The 21,594-nt window shown below is 43.6% G+C and overlaps 1 protein-coding gene across 2 annotated transcripts in view; it reads left to right on the forward strand.

Annotated features, from left to right (window-relative positions):
- The window catches only part of LOC123391114 (cysteinyl leukotriene receptor 2-like), a 37,720-nt gene extending 17,020 nt beyond the window's left edge, over positions 1–20,700 (forward strand). Inside the window, exons 3-4 of one of the 2 annotated variants that reach the window (XM_045076676.1) lie at positions 10,304–10,613; positions 17,149–20,700. In XM_045076676.1, the coding sequence (XP_044932611.1) occupies positions 17,150–18,187 (1,038 nt within the window). In that variant the 5' untranslated portion in view covers positions 10,304–10,613; position 17,149 and the 3' untranslated portion in view covers positions 18,188–20,700. Of the gene's footprint in view, positions 1–10,303; positions 10,614–13,571; positions 14,129–17,148 lie in introns of those variants that run through there. The other variant, XM_045076677.1, reaches the window with a different exon arrangement.
- Positions 20,701–21,594: the final 894 nt, after the last annotated feature.

Here is a 21,594-nt window from a genome sequence, read left to right on the forward strand (position 1 = left end):
GAGGGGATCGGAGGCAGACGCAGAGTGGCCCTGCGGCCTTCCTGAGGTCAGAGACTGGGTTAGTCCCAGATATGGTCGGTCTTCCCGGATACACCGGTGAAGAACACTAGGGGAAAAAAAATAAATAAATAAATAAAATAAATCATTGAGATGGTTTTATAAAATTAAATCCATAATCAGTGTCATGGGTTCATATGTTTCATTAACAAACAAGAGCTGAAAAGTGATAAGAGCCAGAGAAAAGACAGCATTTAGTCAAAATAATGCCTAAAGAAAATGAAGCCATATCTTTAAGGACCTCAGAGCAGTCTTTACTCTCTCAGTTCCCTGCATTCAGCTTGTCTTTGTTTGTTGTCGTGGCCGAGTGTTGCTGGTTAGGAAGAAATTGGAAGAAAAGCTAGATTTGGAGAACATTCGAGAATGAAACAAGGAGATTAAGAAGACAGAGGTGGGAAGTAGGATGTCAGAGATAATGCCGTGCATCTCACCCTTGGGGGCAGAAGAGAGATCCCTCACGTGCGTGGATGCCGACCTTCTGCTAAGGTGCCGACCTTCTGCTAAGGTTCAGCACCTGCTTCTTCCCCTGAGGGTAAATTGTTCTTTGGAAGCATTTGTACCCTCAAGATACACAAGAAAGGATGAAATTGTGGAAAAAAGCCCAATTTTAAGGGGGCATTTATCCCCAAATATGCCCCAAATCCATCAGCACCTTTTTGCACAGAAAAATTATCCAGAAAGAAGCTTCACAGGGAGAATGAACAAACAAGAGGAGAAAAGCAAACAAGCCAACAGTGGAGAAAAACTTGTTAGCAAAGGGTAGAAAGAAGGCAAATATTGCTAACCCATAAATCTGATGCTGATACCTGACCTCTGATGCTTTTGAAAAGCCACTTTTCATCCCTGCAGATCTTTGCCCTAACGGCGGCTCTGGCAATAAACATGTTCTCAAGGTGCCTCTTCTTCCATCTGTACATGTGCATTTGTGGTGGTGGATGTCATTTTACGACGCATTCTGGGGTCTGAGCTAAGTTCTCCTTTTGGGGGAAGAAGTGGGTGCTGCGTGTCCAGTCCCATCCCCGAAATGGGCCCAACTGTCAATATTTCAAGAAGGCCCAGCTTTAGGCAGAGCCCAGGCCAGGAAGGCCCTGGTGGCTTCCTTGAGCTCCCAGGATTTGGGAAAAGTGCTAGAACTCGAGAAAGGCAGGTGTAAACTGAGGGGCTCATGGGGATCGGCAGCTGGGCAAAATCACCGGAAAGCTGAAAACCCAACTGCTGTGACTTTAAGAAAATGTTCTAATTAGCAAACTTAATGCAATAAGGTATCTGGTCTTTAGAGATAAAACAAGAAACCAAATTAACGAAATGCAGAATTTATTCTTGGGGTTTCTGAACTTTCTCGGGACATCCTGGAATTTAGTCAGCAGGTGGGTCAGGGAGATGGACTCATGGGCTGTCTCCTCCTTGCCGATCCTGGCGGTTGGCTGAAGGATCTGAGGAGAGATGGCGATGGGGGCTGGAAAGTCTGGTTACAAAAGAAACCACTTGCATCAGACGATTACAGGGGAGAATGTGCTCAGCGCACTGGGGAGCCCACAGAGATCCTCTTTGGCCCTATGGCAATGAATGCTGGTGAAAGCCTTCCCACCCTCGCGGTAAGGCCTTGCTCAGGTCTTCCCCTAGATGGGAAATGGGCCAGATCCGGGGTTCAAGCTCAGGGGTTTCAAGCTACTCCAGAAGCCGGCAGCAATGCTATGAACAACCACACGTTGAATTTTGGGGCTGCCGAGCTCCAGGGCGAGCCAGGCACAGGTTGGTGGAATCTGGGAGGACAGGGCTCTGTGAGCTTTGCGGCTTCCAAACGTGGAGTCCTAACTAGAGGATGGAAACTAGACAGTGAAACTCTGCATTGGCCACGAAGCAGAAACTCCCTTCAGGGTGAGTTACCAAGTCCTAGGACTCCGGCTGAAAAATCCCTCTGGCCCCAGAGCTGTTAAAGAGACTTTCTGCAGTAGAGAGAAAACGAATTAGAGAATTTCCTCTTCAGGGAATTGCAGAGCCATAAATACTATTCAGCATTTACTGGTTTACAGCAGCAGATCGGGGCCAAAGTGTTGACTTCTGGGCTCTGAGGCCTGGGGAAGTGAGTGGCTTTTGGAAGGCAAAGCGGCGTAGCCTGGTGCTTCGGGAAGTGGCTTGCGCTGTGGGGCACTCTGAGGCACTTCCGGAGAGACAGGGCCAAGCAAGGATGGGAGCAGCAGAATGCTCCAGCGTGCTGACTCCAAGGGAACGGGGCCCTGTGTGGGTCACTCCTCCTCCCCGTCCCCCATTTATTCTGGAGGCCTGGGGACCAGCTCAGCGCTTCATTCAAAAGATGTCGTAATCGCAGTTCTTTTTGTTCTCAGTTCTGTTTTGGTCTCTAAAACTTAATTTACTTGATCCCTTTGGGAAAAAATTGGAAAGTACAAGACTGTTCTGAGGAGGCAAGAAAGTGTACGAAGCTTTACGTGTCTGCCATGGCATTTGGGGCCAGTTTCAAGAAAGGGCTAGGCTAGCAGTCTCGCATTCCCAGAATCAGCGCTCGATGATACTTTCCTGTTTGGGGGGATGTGTCCGTTCAGCATTCTGGGGCCTTTGGGGTTTCGAGGGTCAAACATGCAGAATCTTCTGATCCAGAGGATTGCATCCTCTCCGCCCAATTTCAGGGGCTCTCAGTCTGTGATCCTTCGAAGGAACAACGACTCCCACACGGTGCTATCTCTCATCCCAGCCCTGGTCTGCGTGCCATTCATGTGTCATCGCCCATCATCCTTACAGCAGCCCTGTGAGGGAGCGACTAGTATCATCCCTGCCCCCATTTTAATGGGGCAGTGGAGGCTCAAGGGCATGAAGTGACTTGCCCAAGATCACAACCCTTGTGAGTGAAAGAGCCGGCGCTCACACCTGGGATCTCTGCCCACACCCGCCGCTCTCTGCTGTTTTCCCGCAGCACAGACACCATATTTTTTTTTTTTTTGAATCAAATCATCTCTCAGCCTTGCTTTTATATTTCTACTAATGCCCTGAAAGCCTTGTCACCTTTTAAATCATTTCTCTAGACCCCAATTTTGAAGTTTAATCATAATAGTTAACATCGTGGAGGGCTCAGACAGTGTGAAATACCTCACACTCATTGTGCCGTTTACAGACAAGGAAAGAGAGGCGCAGAGAAGTTACATCACTTGCAAAGAATCCCCGAGCTGGTAAATGCCAGATCTGGCTCCATGACCTTAGCCCAACTCCCTCCTCTGAATATTTCTGTGAGATATAAAAAGAATGTCCTATTTGCCACTCTACAGTATGCAGTAGCTCTGGGGGCTCAAATCGAAGTTTTTAACTAAAGTTGTTGGAGAAAACGAAGAGCATTATTGTTAGGGGAGAGTAGTGAACAGCAGCGTGGTTATTAAAGCAGAAACCTCACACTGTGGAGAACTTAGGGGGAGAATAGAGACATCAGTGGGGAGGAGAAGGAGAGGTCTGATGGGGCCGAGAATTCACCTGGACCATCAAATCCCACGGGTCTGCAGTGTTTTGACTGGTTTAATCTCGCAGTGGTTTACAGGCCAGGAGAGGCTAATGGTTTCTAGGCATCAGCTAACAAAACTCAGGGTTACAGTGGTGACTTTGACATGAAGAGGAGGGATAGAATTCAAGGCATGTCATACAAAAATGATGGTGATAACTCTGTCAACTGATTGGATGTGAGATATTAAAGAAAGAGAAAAATGAAAGAAAACATCCCTCAAATGGTCACCAGCCATCTAGCTCCACTCCAGCTGCCATAACGAAATACCACAGACTGAGTGGTTTAAAGAACAGAAATTTATTTCTCACAGTTCTAGAGGCTGGAAGTCCAAGATCAAGATGCTGATAAGATGGGTTTTATTCTGAGACCTTTCCTCTTGGCTTGTAGGTGGCCACCATCTGGCTATGTCCTCTCACATGGCAGAATGTGTTTCTTCTCCTAGGACACTAGTCCTATTGGATAAAAACTCTACCGTATCACCTCATTTAACCTTAATCACCCCCATGAAATCCCTATCTCCAAATACAGTCCCATTGGAGTTTGGAGCTTCACGATGTAAATGTCAGGGGCTCATGTTCAGTCCCTAACACCAGCTGAGTGGGATTGATTTGAGAGGAAGGATAGACCCAAGTAAGATCTGAGGTAGAGGCAGAATCTCCAAATAAGACTATCCTCTAGACAACTAGGAATACTGGACCAAGGCTTAGGTTAGAATTCAGGAAAAACCACTTAAATTTTCTAGGTCTCAGAGCTCTTTTTCTTTATTTTTAGAACTGAGATAAAAATGCCAACTCAGCCTATCTCAAAAGGTAGCCAAGTGGAGCAAATGAGGTAATGGAGAAAAAAAAGTCTTTGTAAATTATAAGATGAGGGCGCCTGGGTGGCTCAGTGGGTTAAAGCCTCTGCCTTCGGCTCAAGTCATGATCCCAGAGTCCTGGGATCGAGCCCTGCATCGGGCTCTCTGCTCAGCAGGGAGCCTGCTTCCTCCTCTCACTCTGCCTGCCTCTCTACCTACTTGGGATCTCTGTCTGTCAAATAAATAAATAAAATATTTTAAAAAAATTATAAGATGAAAATATGGTATTTTCATAGGTAAGCGACATCTGGGAGTCGGGGGCAGAGATGGGGTAAGGTCTCCATGGTGGGTGAGTTCTTGGGGGGTTATAGAGAGAGGTGAACTGAGGACCCTGGTGGGGGTCCTGAATAGAAACAGATGACCTTATCCTAGTCCCCTGTGATGCACAGGTGGCTCTCATGAGGACAAATGGAAAACCACAAGGCAGGGCAGCTACTGCTGGAAGTTAAAAAGAGGACGATGAGGGGTGCCTGGGTGGCTGTGGGGTTAAGCCGCTGCCTTCGGCTCAGGTCATGATCTCAGGGTCCTGGGATCGAGTCCCGCATCGGGCTCTCTGCTCAGCGGGGAGCCTGCTTCTCTCTCTCTCTCTCTCTCTCTCTGCCAGCCTCTCTACCTACCTGTGATCTCTCTCTGTCAAATGAATAAATAAAATCTTTAAAAAAAAAAAAAAAAAGAGGACGATGAGAAGAAATGAGAACAGTGAGCCTGTAGTTCAGGAATTTAAGAGTGAGAGGACAAGCAAAAACAAAAATTCCAGTAGGTCGCAGAATTAGGTAGAAGAGAACGCTGGCATTGGGTTGACCACTCGCTGTGTGGAGTAAGCATATTCTTTCCTTTACAACTCAGAACAACCCTACAGGCTTTCTTGTTTAGCCTCACTTTGAGGCTGAGGAAGCCGAAGGGCGGAGAGAAGAGTTACGCAGCTGGAAAAGCGGGAAGGTTGGGAGTTGCTTGGGCCCGCTAGCCTTCAGGTTCAGGTGGATGAAGCTGGAAGAGAGAAGGAGAAATGAAGAGAGGAGGAGACCCAAGTCACAGGAGGGAGTGTGGCTATGGGTCACAGTCAAAGTGTCTCCAGAGAAGAGAATACTTGCAGCTTCCCTCCCAGACTCAGAATGTTCCTCCAGCAACATGCCCTTCACAGCCGCAGAACTGGAAAGGGTCCTCTCCCAGCTCAGCAGTCACTGCTGCCCCTGGCCTTGGGCTTTCACCCGACCCCTCTGGTCACTGAAAACTTCTTATTGCCGAGTCCCCTGAGACTTTTAATTCCCACCAACCTCCTGCTCCTTCCACCAGTCTTTCTCCTGGTCTCCTGACACTGCATTCTAGATTCATGTCTTTTGGTTTGGGTTTGGGGCTAACCTTTCTCAGCCATCTTTCCAGGCTCCTGTTCTCTGCCTGGCTCTTAATTGGTGATTCCCCCACCCCCACCCCTCACCCCAAGGTCTTATCTCTGGGCCTCTTTCCTTCTCTGTTCTCATGCCCCTGTGGGAGGTCATTCAGCTTTTCTGGCTTTAGTCACCATAAGTGCTGATGAACCACAAACTCAGCAAGCTCTCTTAACCCCTCCACCCCAGCTCTAGACACAAGGGGACAGTTCATTTACATGTGTCACAAAAGCCTCATATTCAAAATGTCCCTAGTTGAACTGATCCTCTCCACCCCTCCCCTGCCCCAACCCGAAAACAGCATCTTCTTTTTTTTTTTTTTTTAATTTTTTCAATTTATAAAACAGCATCTTCTTATGTCCTTTTTATTAGTGGAAGGCACCCTTCTCCCAGCAAAGACCTGAGAAGATTCCCCTCCCCGCCCCCACTTTCCTTGACATTCCATAACTGGTCCATCCTCAACTCTGGCCACCTCTCATGTTTCTTCATGTCTCTCAGTCCCATCCAGATGTCCACCCCCTCTGCCCCGGACAATCCCTTGCAGTCTCTCTGAACCTAGGCTTGCCTCCTTCCCAGCTGTCCTCCACCTGCTGCCAATATCACCCTTCTAAAAATACGCATCTGCTTTCTGCAATTCAGTGGCTCGTATGGCCCCCAAAATAAAACCCCAACTCCTTTGTGTGGATGTAGGTCACTCTCAAACCTCCCTCTGCCCAACTCCTCCTCCCTTTCATGCTTCCCCTAGGTTGTTATCACTTGCCGTTCCCCAGACTTGCCCTGTGCTCACAGCAACCAGTCTTCACACAGCCTGGTCCTCTGTCTGGAACCCCTGGCCCCTCTCCTTAGCCAGCCTTTCCCCTTAGTACCTTAAAAACACTCTTGTTCCCCAAGGCTGTTCCCTACAGCATTTCATTCTGATGGCCGTTTTCACCTGGCTTTGTCTACTACGTTTCTGGTTTATTCACCACTCTGGCGGGTCCTTCAGCTCTAAGGTTGTATTTTCTTCCTTGTCAGGTACACAGGACCCAGTATTTGTGGTGCAGAGAGAGGCAGAAGAGCTTTGTGACAGAGAGCTGGGAGCGGGGTTTAAGCCCCATCCCACCAGTAAGCGACAAGTGAACTTGGGCACACAAGCTATTCCATATCTTTGCACTTTAATTTTCCTCATCTATAAAATAACCAATTCAGACTATCTAGGGATATCTGGGGACTACCTGAGTTAACACACAGAAGGAGCTCTGCGGAGTGCGGACCACAGAGTAAACACAGTACGGGCTGTCTGCTGCTTATTTTGAATGCTGCTCATTTGTCACTGATGGAGGACGTGAGCTTTCCCAGAACCCTCAGGCAGGTCTGGCAAAGGCGGGTATCTTGAAGTGAGAGCAGTGAGGGCAGCTGACAAAATCAGACAACCGAGGGCCTGATGTTAACTTGAGGAAAGGATTTTCACTGTGGGAGCTAGAAGTTCCACAGACAGTGGCCAAACAGAGGACCCAGAACGTCACCTAGTGGTAACCTGGGAGGCTGCTGGCAGGCAGGTCTATAGCTCTCCTGTCTTGGTGCTGATGGCTTAGAAAAATCTGATCATGAATTTTTCGTAAAGATGATGCCTGGGGCACTGACCTTTATTCTCCAGAAGATTCTTGATTCTTCACCAGTTTATCTCAATTTCACAGCCTCCGGTTGCATAATGCTTATCGCTCTCTGCTCCCTGGGGCACGTGTCTGTCGGTGTGTCTTAATGCCTCAGTCTTCAGGTTCTGAGACAAGTCCCAGGGCCAGATCTCAGCACTGAAGTTGAGTTCACCTGTGGGCGCACAGTCCCTATTGCTAGGGTCTGGCTTTGGTTCCCTCACACCCCTCAACTTCCTGGTGGGAACACCTGTTACCATCTTTTTTGATGACCTCTTGTCTGTGGTCACACCTGCTAGATTCCATGCCCTGCCTATGATGAGGGACTTTTTTCAGCATACGTAGCTGACAGTGTCTCTGAATGCTTGCCACACCCTAGTCAGGGAGGAGGGCAGGCTGCTTCCAAACCTTCCCCAGCTGCCATTATTTTTTTTTTCTTTTTAAGATTTTATTTATTTATTTGACAGACAGAGATCACAAGTAGGCAGAGAGGCAGGCAGAGAGGGGGAAGCAGTCTCCCCGCTGAGCAGAGAGCCCGATGCAGGGTTCGATCCCAGAACCCCAGTATTATGACCCAAGCCAAAGGCAGAGGCTTTAACCCACTGAGCCACTCAGGCGCCCCCCACCCCCACAGCCCCGCTGCCATTCTCATAGCAATTCACAAGTCCTGTTGGTCCTGAGGCAGGAGCTGTGGTCTTCATGGTCAAAAAGTCTAAAGATTGCTCATTTTTAGGTCCATTTCTACTTTTTTCAGATTCTTCCCTGGTCTGTTAGATGAGTTTTCCCTAAGATTCTATCAGAATCCTGGCTCCAAAGTTAGGGTCTTTAAGACTAGAATAGATTCTGTATGGTCATACGGATAAGACTCCATCCTTCCCCCACCCCCCACAAAAAAAAAAAAAAAGCCATTTGTAATGAAACCCCTGGGAATATGGGAATTCCTCTGGCTGGGCGTATACCAGTCTTATTTCTCATGCCTTGTCTCTTTGTCCCCAAGGCTCTGTTTGTTGATCCTGGTTTTAGTGCTCCGCCCTTCCAGACACAGAATTGTGACATTGAATCCAGCTCCAGGCTTGCTTCATGGACTTGGGTTGTGCTGCCTGTACCACTTCTAGCATTTTGGGATTTGGGGTTTGATCCTTCTGTCCTAGTCCTGCCAACCAATAGAAATTTTAATTCCCTGTAAGATGAGTTCAAACACTGTCTCCAACTTCCTCATTTTGCTGTATTCCCTTTCCTCAGTTAGGCTTACAGAATTCCAGCCTCTGTGTATTCTGTGTACAGAATTCCTTCTCTACCTTGAGCTGTCTCCTAAGCTCTAGAGCATGCTCTCCTCATCCCAGCTGATGACCTCACCATTCTCCCTATAACCCAAGCAAGAAACCTCAGACTTGCTGTTGAGACAGATCAAAAACAGAGAGCCATGATTCATGTCATCACAATGAAGGCCCTATGGTCCTCTCCGAAATAAGAGGTGGCCCTCAGCTCTGCATATGAGAATTCTCATCTTGCCAGGCTACTCCTAGGCCTAAAGAAATCAATTTACACAAGTCCAGTTCACAGGGAAATAATTTTTAGCCCAGAATTCTTGTTATTCTGGTTTGAATGTTTATAATGGGAGGTTCTATGTTCCCTTTATTATAACCTTTCAGCTCACGATTCAAAGTCCACCCTTCCAGAGAGGCCTGATGGAGCAGATGGGTTGTTAGAAGGCTGCCTGATAGAAATGGACTGAAAGCATAAGAGTGGAGTTGTTTGAGAGATTTTCATCATAAACTTGTCAGAAAAATCCAGGAGTTGTCAGTATTTCTGTACAGTATGCCCTTCTAGCAAACATGAAGAGGAGTCTACTTTTTACACTTCATACGAACATGAGAACTGAGGTCATCACCCTCATGGTCAGTGGAATGACAGATGTCGAAGCAAGATCATTCCTACATACATTCCTGAGGGTGGAAGAGCAAGGGGGCATTTATCCAGTACCAAGTACTGTGTGAAGCACTCTCTCTCTCTCTTACTCATTTAATGGTTACAACAACCCCATGAAATCAATGTTATATATCCTTGTTGTGGGTTGAATTATATCTCCCCAAAAAGACAGATCCAAGTCCTAATCCCAGGTACCTGTGAATGTGACCTTATTTGGAAATAGGATTTTTGTAGATGGATTTAATTAAGATGAGGTCCTACTGGAGTAAGATGGGTCCTAAGCCAAAAGACCTGGGTTCTTGTAAGAAGAGGAGAAGACACAGGAACATAGAATATGTAGTAGGAAGAAGATGTGAAGACACAGAAGAAAATACCATGGGAAAGTCAAGAGATTGGAGTGACACATCCACAAGCCAAGGAAAGCCAAAGATTGCTGGTAGCCACTAGAAGCTAGAAAAGGCAAGGAAGATGTCTTTCCTAGAGGCTTCTAAGGGAGTATGGCCCAACTGACACCTGGATTTCAGATGTCTAGCCTCCAGAACTGTGAGAGAATACAGTTGTTTAAGCCTCCAGGTTTGTGGTACTTTGTGAAGGCAGCCTTAGGAAATTAATACAATCTCCATTTTACAAATGAAGTAATGGATGCTCAGAAATGCTGGTTTGCCCAAAAGTAAGTGCTTAGGACTCTTTAACTCCAAACACTTGAACACTTGCTGGTTGGACTGGTCCATTGGGTGGGGGTTCTCTTTCTCTTCTATCAAAAATTCCTGTTCCAGAAAAATTATATACTAACATCAGCATTTCCCTGTAAGTAAGATTATGTAGAACATTAGTTCTGTGGAGTATTAAAATATGTTAATGTGCACAAGAGTTCTTAGGATCAAAAAAAGGGAAGGTTACTGTGTGTAAATCAAGCTGTCTTCTTTCTGTCTTTCTACAGGACCCCCATAGAGCCTTTAACGTGCATTATGAATCTCCAAGAGAAGAATACTAGAGGTTACGATATTTCTCAAGCTGATTTAAACATGGAAAGCTTGTCTTTTACAGAGCATCCTATGGAATTCATATTCTGTGGAAGATACTTTGGGAAATGCTGAATTAAAGAAAAAAGCTTCTTCTTTTTTTTTTTTTTTTGTACATCATTTCCATGTCAACCATGTTTTCTGAGTTATACCTTCACATAAGTGTCTGAAGGAGAATTGAAAAACATCCTTGCTGCATTAAAATATATTAACAAACCATCTCTTTGGGTAGGTTAACTTAACTAATGTTTTACCATAACTTTTTTATTCTTTAGATCTTTATGTGGATTCTCAGAGTCAATGTCTTCTAGCCAAGGCCATTGGGAACATACCGGTTGTTGAACAAAGTTAGGTCTATTGACTTGTGTCAAGGTGGAATGCACATGAAGGGAAACTGGGGCATTTCAGAAAGAGGATGTTAGGAATTATAATAGGATTTATGTTTGCATTGGATACTTTGGGGGTAATATTCAAGGAAGCAGGACTTTTCAGGAACAAGAATGGTTAGTTCATGTAACAGACTGAAAAATAGGGACCCATACTATCATACTCCGATAATGAAAACATGTCCCCTGATCCTCCTGTTCTTTTCTAGACATACAGCAAGGTTCCCTATACCCATACCTTAAGTCTTAGGCTGTTATGTAATATTTATACAGGTGCAGTAGTAAGTGTTTACTCTAGTAGAAAATTCTCTTTGGCTAGTTAAGGAGAAAGTAAGGACTGTGTTATTATCTATGACAACTCTCTCTAACGAATTTACATTTAAACCTGGGCTTTGTCAAAGATAAACAAAGCCAGATGTTAGTTAAAGGAAGGACAGATTTTAATCAGTAATATACTCTTATATTAGAGAAAAGAGCCCAACATTAACTGAACTCAACTTCATTTTTTACAGAGGTGAATGGATGTTTTTAAGGAAGAATGAAGGATTAGGGAGGGGGTAAACAGGTGTTCAGCAGAGTCAGGGAAGTGAAAAAATACCAAAAATGGGAAGGGGAGGTTGGCGTATGTGAACTGCATCTGGGTTTGCTAACTGACATTTCTGAAGCTTAGGATGCTACCCCCCCCCCCCAAGAGAGGGAGACAGGAGGCCTATCTTCAGGTGTTGGCTGGAACAAACAGTAAGTTCTTTCGATTGCCTTGAGTTTTTTCAGGCTCTATAAGAAGGGGAGGTTATGGTCATCCTAGAGATGTAGCCCTAAACTGTTAAAAAAAAAAAAAACCTCTTAGTCTTTCGTTTTTTAAAAAGATTTTATTTATTTATTTGACAGAGAGATAGAGAACACAAGTAGGCAGAGAGGCAGGCAGAGGGAAAGGGAGAACAAGGCTCTCCACTGAGCAGGGAGCCCAATGCGAGGCTCAATCCCAGGACTCTGGGATCGTGACCTGAGCCAAAGGCAGCCACTTAACTGACTGAGCCACCCAGGCGCCCCTCTTAGTCCTTCATTAAGGAGGGCACGCGATGTAATGAGCACTGGGTATAAGACTGAAGAATCACAGGCCTGCACCTCTGAAATCAATAATATATTGTATGTTAATTTAATTTAAATAAAAAATATTTTTTAAAAAAGAAAGAGTGTGGCAAACATAGGTTGAGAAACCCTCATAAACTGTATGAACAGTTGTTGCATATTTATGTGGTTAGGCTAGGCCGTCTACCCCTTCAGAAATGTTTTCTCCTCCATCCTACCACTAATTCTTATGTGTTTGGGCATGAGGCAAAGTTGTCTGGCTTAGAGTCATGTTATATCCTTACTGTTTACACAAGCAAATATTTTTTTCGTGTTGTAGTAGAAAATCTATCAAATGGGAAAACGATTGTGACATTTTTTTTATAGGAAAATTGTTTAAAGCATTTACAACCTACTGTCGTTTTTGTAATTAAAAAAAATGTTAGCAGAAAAAACAAAAACCAAAAAACTGTTAGTCCTTTATTCAAGTGGGAAGCCTAGCAAGAAGAGGACTCCGAGGAGCCTGGCTAGCATTTGAGAGCGAGTTTTTGTCAGGTTCCAGAGCAGAAGTTGTATACTCTAAATACATAATGCTCTCGCCAGGGTCAGAAACAAGTTATGAGTGATTCTTTCCGATTGCATTATTCCAGCTCTGGTGGTTGGTTGCTCATTATGTACACCGGGCAGTCTGTTATCTCTCCTGAGAGAGACTTCTCTCAATTAGCGTGTGCCTGACTCTCTCAGATGTCTCTCTGTAACTTTTTAGGGAAACGTAATTCCTGGAGGGGTGGTAATTTTAGACATCTGATGTCCTCTAACGATGATATTGAATACACAGGGTGAGTTATAGATGGGTATAAGCTCGATGTCTCCATAAGAAGTAGACAAGTGGTAACCGGGAATTTAAAGATTTATTTATTTATTCATTTGACAGAGAGATCACAAGTAGACAGAGAGGCAGGCAGAGAGAGAAAGAGAGAGAGAAGCAGGCTCCCCGCTGAGCAGAGAGCCCGACGCGGGACCCGATCCCAGGACCCCGAGATCATGAGCTGAGCCAAAGACAGCGGCTTAATCCACTGAGCCACCCAGGTGCCCGGTAACCAGGAATTTAAGATTCATTTCTCACAATAGGAATGAGACTTTTTCTTTATTGAGTATCTGTGGTGGAGAGTCCTTGGAGGTGGACAGATGCCTTCAGTGGAGTCAAATAGGTCCCGCATAACTGGCTGGAAGGTTGTTGAAGAAAATAAAGTAATGATTTCTACCCAGGTTAGACTCAATCTTTGTTCCCACTCCCGAAGGGTTAGGTTTTGCTGATAGGGTTGTAAGGACTTCGGCAGAAGCATTTTGTTGATATGGAGTCAATATATAATTTTGATAAGACTGAAATTAGGGTTAATTATGTGAGGAGAAACTTAACTATCAGAAGGGATAGAGAGAAGAAAATTTACATCTTGAAGTATTTTTCATTTGTTTTTTGGTTGGTTTTATTTATTAAGTTTTGTCAGTAATCTGTTAAATTCAGAACAGTAGCTATGATCTAAGAAAAAAACAACCCAGAGGGGTGCCTGGGTGGCTTAGTTAAGTGTCCCTAACTCTTGAGCTCAGGTCATGGTCTCAGGGTTGTGAGTTCAAGCCCCACATTGGGCTCCATGCTGGATGTGAAGTCTACTTAAAAAAATAAATAAATAAAAAGAAGTAGGAGGAGGAGGAGAAGGGGGACCGGTTTACAAATTAAGTAAACAAATTAAGCAATTACAAACAAATTAAGAGGAGTTTGTAATATGAGTTTGTAAACTCAGGTAATTTGTGGGTTCTAGGAGGGCCTGATCTCATTGCCTGCAATCAAGGCCAGTGGAAATACTTCAATCATGAGAAGGTTGAGGGTGTGAGAATGCCATTCGTTCTTGTTACTTTCCCTGGGTCTATGGATAAGGACAGTGACGTTACTAAGTAAAAGTTAAAGCTTTATGGTTCTTTGATGACTCTATCAGAAGAGACAAGTTGGGATTCCCAAATCAAGCAATTTTTTTTTCTACAGAGCTCTGTAGCAAAGAAAAGCCTTGACACACTCTGAGAATGAACAATAACCAGAACACATTCATAGATTTTCTGGAGATGTCCAAAGGAGCCTTGGGACTGTGGATGTCCATGTTCTACCTTTACAGACTTGCTAGAATTGTGTTGATGGCAGATGGGGCATACATGGGAGCATCCTTAGCGATAGCCTTCAAGTTACCCTGCCAGTGTTGGTTTAATACCATCACCAGTTTATCTCTACTGTTACAGGTAATATCATGAAGCAGCCTTGCTAAACTCTACTTTTATTATGGCTATATCTTTGGGTAATAAATAGCAAAGCATCTCAGGGTTCTTTGATCCATTGTTTACCTTTGATCCATTGTTTACTTTGATCCTTTTTTTTTTTTTTTTTTTTTTTGCATTTTCTAAAACTTTATTGCCGGCCCTTAAAGATGGCTGAATTTTAGAGCAGTAATTAAGAAAATAATTAAGAACCTATGGGGTATTATGCTAAGTAAAATAATTCAGACAGAGAAAAAACAAATACCATGTGATTTCACTTATATATGGAGTCTGAGAAACAAATGAACAAACAAAATGAAACTCATAAAGAGAGACCGGATTGGGGGCTGCCAGAGGAGGGGGGTGGGAGTAGGAGACATGGGTGAAGGACATCCGGAGGTACAAACTTCTGATTATTAAAATAAGTCAGGGAGATGTACAGTGTGGTACCTATAGTCAACAATATTTCCTGCATATCTGAAAGTTGCTAAGAAAGTAGATCTTGGAAGTTCTCATCACAAGAGAAAAAAATCTGTTGATTATGTGTGGTGGTGGATGGTAACTAGACTCATTTTGGTGATCCTTTCCCAAAGTCATGTAGTACATTTAAAATTAACATAATGTTATATGTCATTTATGCTTTAATAATCTTTAATAGAAATCTCTATTTGTTTTTATTTATTTTTTTTTTATTTTCAGCATAACAGTATTCTTTATTTTTGCACCACATCCAGTGCTCCATGCAATCCACGCCCTCCCCAATACCCACCACCTGGTACCCTGACCTCCCACTCCCTGCCCCTTCAAAACCCTCAGATTATTTTTCAGAGTCCATAGTCTCTCATGGTTCACCTCCCCTTCCAATTTCTCCCAACTCCCTTCTCCTCTCTAACTCCCCATGTCCTCCGTGCTATTTGTCATGCTCCACAAATAAGTGAAACCATATGATAATTGACTCTCTCTGCTTGACTTATTTCACTCAGCATAATCTCTTCCAGTCCCGTCCATGTTGCTACAAAAGTTGGGTATTCGTCCTTTCTGATGGAGGCATAATACTCCATAGTGTATATGGACCACATCTTTCTTATCCATTCGTCCGTTGAAGGGCATCTTGGTTCTTTCCACAGTTTGGCGACTGTGGCCATTGCTGCTATAAACATTGGGGTACAGATGGACCTTCTTTTCACTACATCTGTATCTTTGGGGTAAATACCCTGTAGTGCAATGGCAGGGTCATAGGGAAGCTCTATTTTTAATTTCTTGAGGAATCTCCACACTGTTCTCCAAAGAGGCTGCACTAACTTGCATTCCCACCAACAGTGTAAGAGGGTTCCCCTTTCTCCACATCCCCTCCAACACATGTTGTTTCCTGTCTTGCTAATTTTGGCCATTCTAACTGGTGTAAGGTGATATCTCAATGTGGTTTTAATTTGAATCTCCCTGATGGCTAGTGATGATGAACATTTTTTCATGTTTCATGTTTTAGCCATTTGTATGTCTTCATTGGAGAAGTGTCTGTCCATATCTTCTGCCCATTATTTGATATGATTATCTGTTTTGTGTGTTGAGTTTGAGGAGTTCAGTATAGATCCTGGATGTCAGCCTTTTGTCTGTACTGTCATTTTCAAATATCTTCTCCCATTCTGTGGGTTGCCTCTTTGCTTTCTTGACTGTCTCCTTTGATGTGAAGAAGCTTTTGATCTTGATGAAGTCCCAAAAGTTCATTTTCTCTTTTGTTTCCTTTGCCTTTGGGGACATATCTTGAAAGAAGTTGCTGTGGCTGATATTGAAGAGGTTACTGCCTATATTCTCCTCTAGGGTTCTGATGGATTCCTGTCTCACATTGAGGTCTTTTATCCATTTCGAGTTTATCTTTGTGTATGGTGTAAGAGAATGGTTGAGTTTCATTCTTCTACATATAGCTGTCCAGTTTTCCCAGCACCATTTATTGAAGAGACTGTCTTTTTTCCACTGTATGTTTTTTTTCTGTTTTGTCACAGATTATTTGACCATAGAGTTGAGGGTCGATATCTGGGCTATCTACTCTGTTCCACTGTTCTATGTGTCTGTTTTTATGCCAATACCATGCTGTCTTGGTGATCACAGTTTTGTAGTAAAGCTTGAAATCAGTTAACAGGATGCCGCCAGTTTTATTTTTGTTTTTCAACATTTCCGTAACAATTTGGGGTCTCTTCTGATAATGGCTGCTCTAGGTGTTACATTATACATATGTCACTAACCACAATCTATTGACATCATCATTTTACCAACTCAAGCAAAGTGTGGAAAACTTACCTCTTTTATATCCCTTTACCCTCCCCCAATTACAATAAATTATCTTTAAAAATTCCCCTACATCATATCAAATCCCATCAATATTAGGGTTTTTGTTTCAATCATTAAACAACATAACTTAGACTCAAAAAGAGAAGAAAATCCTCTTGTACTTACTTATATATTTTTGCTTTTCATGTCTTACTTTTTTTTTTTTTAAATGTTCTTAGGTTCTTTCTTTTATTGATTCCTTACTGTCTAGAGGACTTCTTTTAGTCATTCATTTAGGGTAGGTCTGCTGGCAACAAATTCTCTTAGATTTCCATTATCTAAGAATGTCTTGACTTCTCCTTCATATTTGAAGGGTATTTTTGCAGCATATAGAACCACTGTGTTGGTAGAGTTTTCTTTTAGCACTTGAAAATTTGTGCCATTTCCTTTTGTCTTCCATACATTCTGATGAGCCAACTGCTCTTTGGTAGATTTAGCTGCAGTATTAGCATAGGCACTCTGCCAAAGGTCTCCCAAGTTTGAAGCTTTGGATTTAACCAAATAAATTAATGTTTATTTTGCATTCTAGAAATTTATAATGGAGCATACAGTAAAGACTTTTCAGATATTTTTTGACTCAAGTAGCAAAGAAAAGCTAGTGTTTCTGTTTCATTAAAATCTGAAAAGCTGTAAGTAGTGAACAAGAAGCAACTTTTTGTGTGTGTGTTTTTTTAATCTAGGATGAAGAGAAAACTTATGTTCTTGCCTCCATCCACCACCATACCAGAAATGGAATCCAATGGCACCTTCACCAGTAACAACAGCAATGGGAACTGTACAATTGAAAACTTCAAAAAGGATTTTTACCCTACCGTGTACCTGATAATATTTATCTGGGGAACCTTGGGAAATGGCTTTTCCATATATGTTTTCCTGCAGTCTTATAAGAAGTCCACGTCTGTGAATATTTTCATGCTAAACCTGGCCATTTCAGATTTCTTATTCACAAGTACACTACCCTTCAGAGCTGACTATTACCTCAGAGGCTCCAATTGGATATTTGGGGACTTGGCCTGCAGGATTATGTCTTATTCTCTGTATGTCAACATGTACAGCAGCATTTATTTCCTGACCGTGCTGAGCATTGTGCGTTTCCTGGCAACCGTTCACCCCTTCAGGCGCCTCCATGTCACCAGCACCAGGAGTGCCTGGACTCTGTGTGGGATCATATGGTTCCTTATCATGGCTTCCTCAGCAGTGCTTCTGAACAATGGCTCTGAGCGGAATGGCAGTGTCACATTATGCTTAGAGCTGAATATGCGTAAGATTTTTAATCTGCAGACCATGAACTACGTTGCCTTGGTGATGGGCTTCCTGCTGCCATTCTGCATGCTCAACATTTGTTACCTGCTGATCATTCGAGCTCTGTTAAAGGTGAAGGTCCCAGAACTGGGTGTGCGGGTTTCTCACAAGAAGGCTCTTATCACCATCATCATTGCCTTGATCATCTTCCTCCTGTGTTTCCTGCCCTATCATGTACTGAGAACCCTCCACCTGCTTGCATGGGAAGTGGGTGTATGCGGAGACAAGCTGCATAAAGCTGTGGTCATCACACTGGCCTTGGCAGCAGCCAATACGTGCCTCAATCCTTTGCTCTATTACTTTGCTGGGGAAAATTTTAAGGACAGGCTAAGGGCTACACTCAGAAAAGATCACCTACAGAAGACAAAGTGCAGCATTCCTGTCTGCATCTGGTTGAAAAAGGAAACACAAGTTTAAGGGTTTTGTAGATAAGGCCTGTTCTTGTATCCTTGTGCTCACATTCATTCACACGTAGTCTCAAATGACCATATATTTACACCATTTCCAACAAAGGTCAATCAAGTCCTACTTCAAACACTTTATTAGGTGTGTTTTCAGTGGTTGAGTCTAGATGAGAAATGTAGCAGGCAAAGTCTCTACTAGTCTTGCAACCTAAAAGGTCAGACTGGGGAAAAAGTGCTTAGCATATTGTGTGCTTCTTTTTGTCAGATTCTGTACCAGATCTTGGTCCCACCAGGCATTCTAGATTAAGGTTAAGACAATCTCAACTTGTCCAGCTTCTCCAGCCCCTCTTACACCTTCAATCCTTTAAGATATAGCCAGTTAACAAAGCTAAAGGAGGTTCCAGAGCAGATAAGAAAAGCATCCTAGGAATTCACTGAAAAGACTTTGTGAAGAAGGTTGCCCTTTAACAGGTCCCAAACAAGAACAGTGAGAGAGAAAGGGAGAGGAGGTCTGGGGCAAGAAAGAGCTGGGTGAAAAGTAGGGAGAAGGAGATATTTCATTTTGGACTGAGATAGAGGCTCTAGCACACTGAAGGCAAGAAAGTTCTCTTTGCCTCTTTCTTGCCAGGAGGCTAGAAAGGATGGGAAGAGTAGGAGGAAGAACTAGGCCATTGCCTAGGATTAGAGGGATTATGGGTGAAAATACAGAGAAGAGGGAGTCAGTTTTACTCTTGGGATTTGGGTTTGGACTGACTTCACTTCAGTTCTCAGTCTTGCACATTAATCCAATGGGGTGGGAGCCAGAACAGAGGAGGTTGCTCTAAGTGTTTGGGTGGGCACTGAGAGAGAGTGTGGGGTAGAGGATAAATCGCAAAGGTTGTTGTACCTCTGAAATTCTACTAATATGCTGGCAAAACATGAATAGGGTGGCTTTCCTTTTGAGAGAGTATAGAAAAGAACTGGATATTAGGAAGGGGTTCTTTTGTCCACTGAAACAAACCTAGTGAGACTACCAACTGCTACCTCCCAGACCACTGTACCATGAACAATTGAATGCCCTCTCCATGCTGGGCTGACTGTGCCAGACATTTCGCATTCAGCAACCCCATGTAACCCTCACACCAAAGCCTTGTGTTTCTACTTCACAAATGAAAAAACTGAAGCTCAGAGTAATTAAGAAGCTTGTTCAAGTTCACACAGCTTGTAAGTGTTTAAAAAATATCTGTGGAGAAGAGATAGCTGGGTGTTTACTCCACTGCTTTCCCTACAAAACTCCAGGAAGATTGGTTGAAGGTCTGAATAAAAGTTCCCTTTCCCCATCAAGCACCTACCCCTTCTCATTTTCACAAGATACTCTCTTTGGAGTTACTGACCTCAGGTAGAGTGTGGGAGGGAGGTGGTGGTCTCAAGCTAGGGAGAAAGGAAATGTCTTCATAGTAAACAGGAGTCCAGAATGCTGACAGACTCATATCCCATCAAAACAGGTGCGTATAGGATTCCACTGTGGGGAAACTGTCCAACCCAAGAAAAAGACTAACCGACCGTTGAGGATTTCCTAACAAAAAAGCCAGAACCTCCCTTATTACCTACCTGACAGGGAAGCCCACACTGCAAATAATCCCTCACATTCAGAGAGCACCTAGTCAGCCTGTTAGAGCCTCACTCGTAATTATGAATAGTCAATGACCACTGCACTTGGGGGCCAGCAAGGCCAGGCAGTGGGGGCGTGGGGCACAAAGGCCCAAACATGAAAAACACCTACAAATAAATGAGAGGGTAGATAGACATTTTTAGTACAGAAGGTCTCAACACTCTTTATCACCCTTGCACTTTTTATCAGAAACCCGCTGGAGGATGTGTTCCTCCAAAATAAATGATTAAGCCAAGATAGGGGAAAACATGGGATCTAGGAAACAAAGAATCCAACACAGGAGAAAGGTGAAGAAAATAAGATGTTGGTGATAGCAGAAAAGAAAATAGAAACTAATTGATTTGCACGCATTGGAGGGATTTATATTTTTCTTGAAGAACTTGGGATGAACTAGTGAAAATACATAGAAAAATAAACAAGGGAAAAGACACTGATCCTTGAATGCTCGCAGAAAGAAACAGTTGTTTAAGAACAGAAATTTAATCGTAGTACACTATGTGGCTCAGCTGTAAATAATGTGCACACAGAGAATAATGTAAATAACAAAATACTGTGATGCAACTTTTTTAAGAAATGAGAGGGTATGTATGCGGGGGAGAGGTGTAAGATGTCTAGATCTCCATCTTCTGTCACAGAAAATGCATAATAACTAAAGCTAGGGAATGACAAAAGCTGTAGAACAATGTTATTTAGCAACAGGAGCTGTAGTCCAGAAGAAACAATGAAAAGGAGAGACAGGGATGGCCTCTGGAGAGTTAGGGGTAGAACAATAGGGTGGAGATTTCTCTTTTCCTGTTAAAAACTTTTCAGCCATCTACCTTGTAAATATGTATTGTTGAAATAAAAATTGTTTAAATTAAACTTTAAAAGTCAAATGGATTCTGTGGGTTTTGTTTGTTCGTTTTCAAAGAAATGAGACAGAAAAGAAAGGTTGCCAGAAATGGGCACTGAACACAGACAGGAGAAAGGAAAGCAGGAAATGGCTAGACTTGGACTTGGGCCTCTGAGGGAGACCCACCCAGCCCTGCCATGGGAGGGGAGACCCCTCTTGGGAAGGCTGGAATCAATTCCTAGGATCAGAGATTATTTAGTATATCCAGATATTTTTTAGAGACAAGCAGCAGAAAACCCAACTCCGAGTGGCTTAAACAATCCAGCCACTATCTCACATAACTTAACATCCAGAGAGAATTGGACTTCAGGCACTATAGAGCAGGGGCTTCTGTGAGCCTTCTTCTCCAGGCATCGGCCCCTACGTGATGGATGAATCCCCTCAAGGAAACAAGCTGATTGCAAGCGCCTGAGGCTACATGCTCCCTTTCTTATATCCAGGAGAAGAAACAGGGTATCTCCTGTTCCAAACAAAGTCATTGGGCTTCCTTTTGATCAGAATACTCAGATTACACCCCGGCTCCTATACTAGACCAAGGAAGGATTTCTCTGATGCAGTAAGGATGGTCAACGTCTACACCTGCAGGAGGGTTAAACCCACTGAAATCTCAGCTGGGAGAAGGGTGAAATGGGACTGCAGAGGCAACATAGTGAGTCACCTGCACCACAAGTGAGGTGGAAAAGAGCTGCCAGCGAGCCAGGCATCCAAGCCCAACATGGCTGGTACCTATGTAGTGGCCCCAGCAGCTCAGGAGTGTGAAGGAATGATGGGTTAGAAGAAAGACAAAAGCTAAAATAGGAGTTTATATTGTAAATTCAAGGATTTTCAAAAGGTGATTAGAAATCTCAACAACTCTCCAAGGGGAGGCCCAGGTAAA

This window comes from Mustela putorius, unplaced genomic scaffold (genome assembly GCF_011764305.1).
Source record: "Mustela putorius furo isolate JIRA1106 unplaced genomic scaffold, ASM1176430v1.1 tig00000179_pilon_pilon_pilon, whole genome shotgun sequence".
In the NCBI taxonomy this organism is placed as follows: domain Eukaryota; kingdom Metazoa; phylum Chordata; class Mammalia; order Carnivora; family Mustelidae; genus Mustela; species Mustela putorius.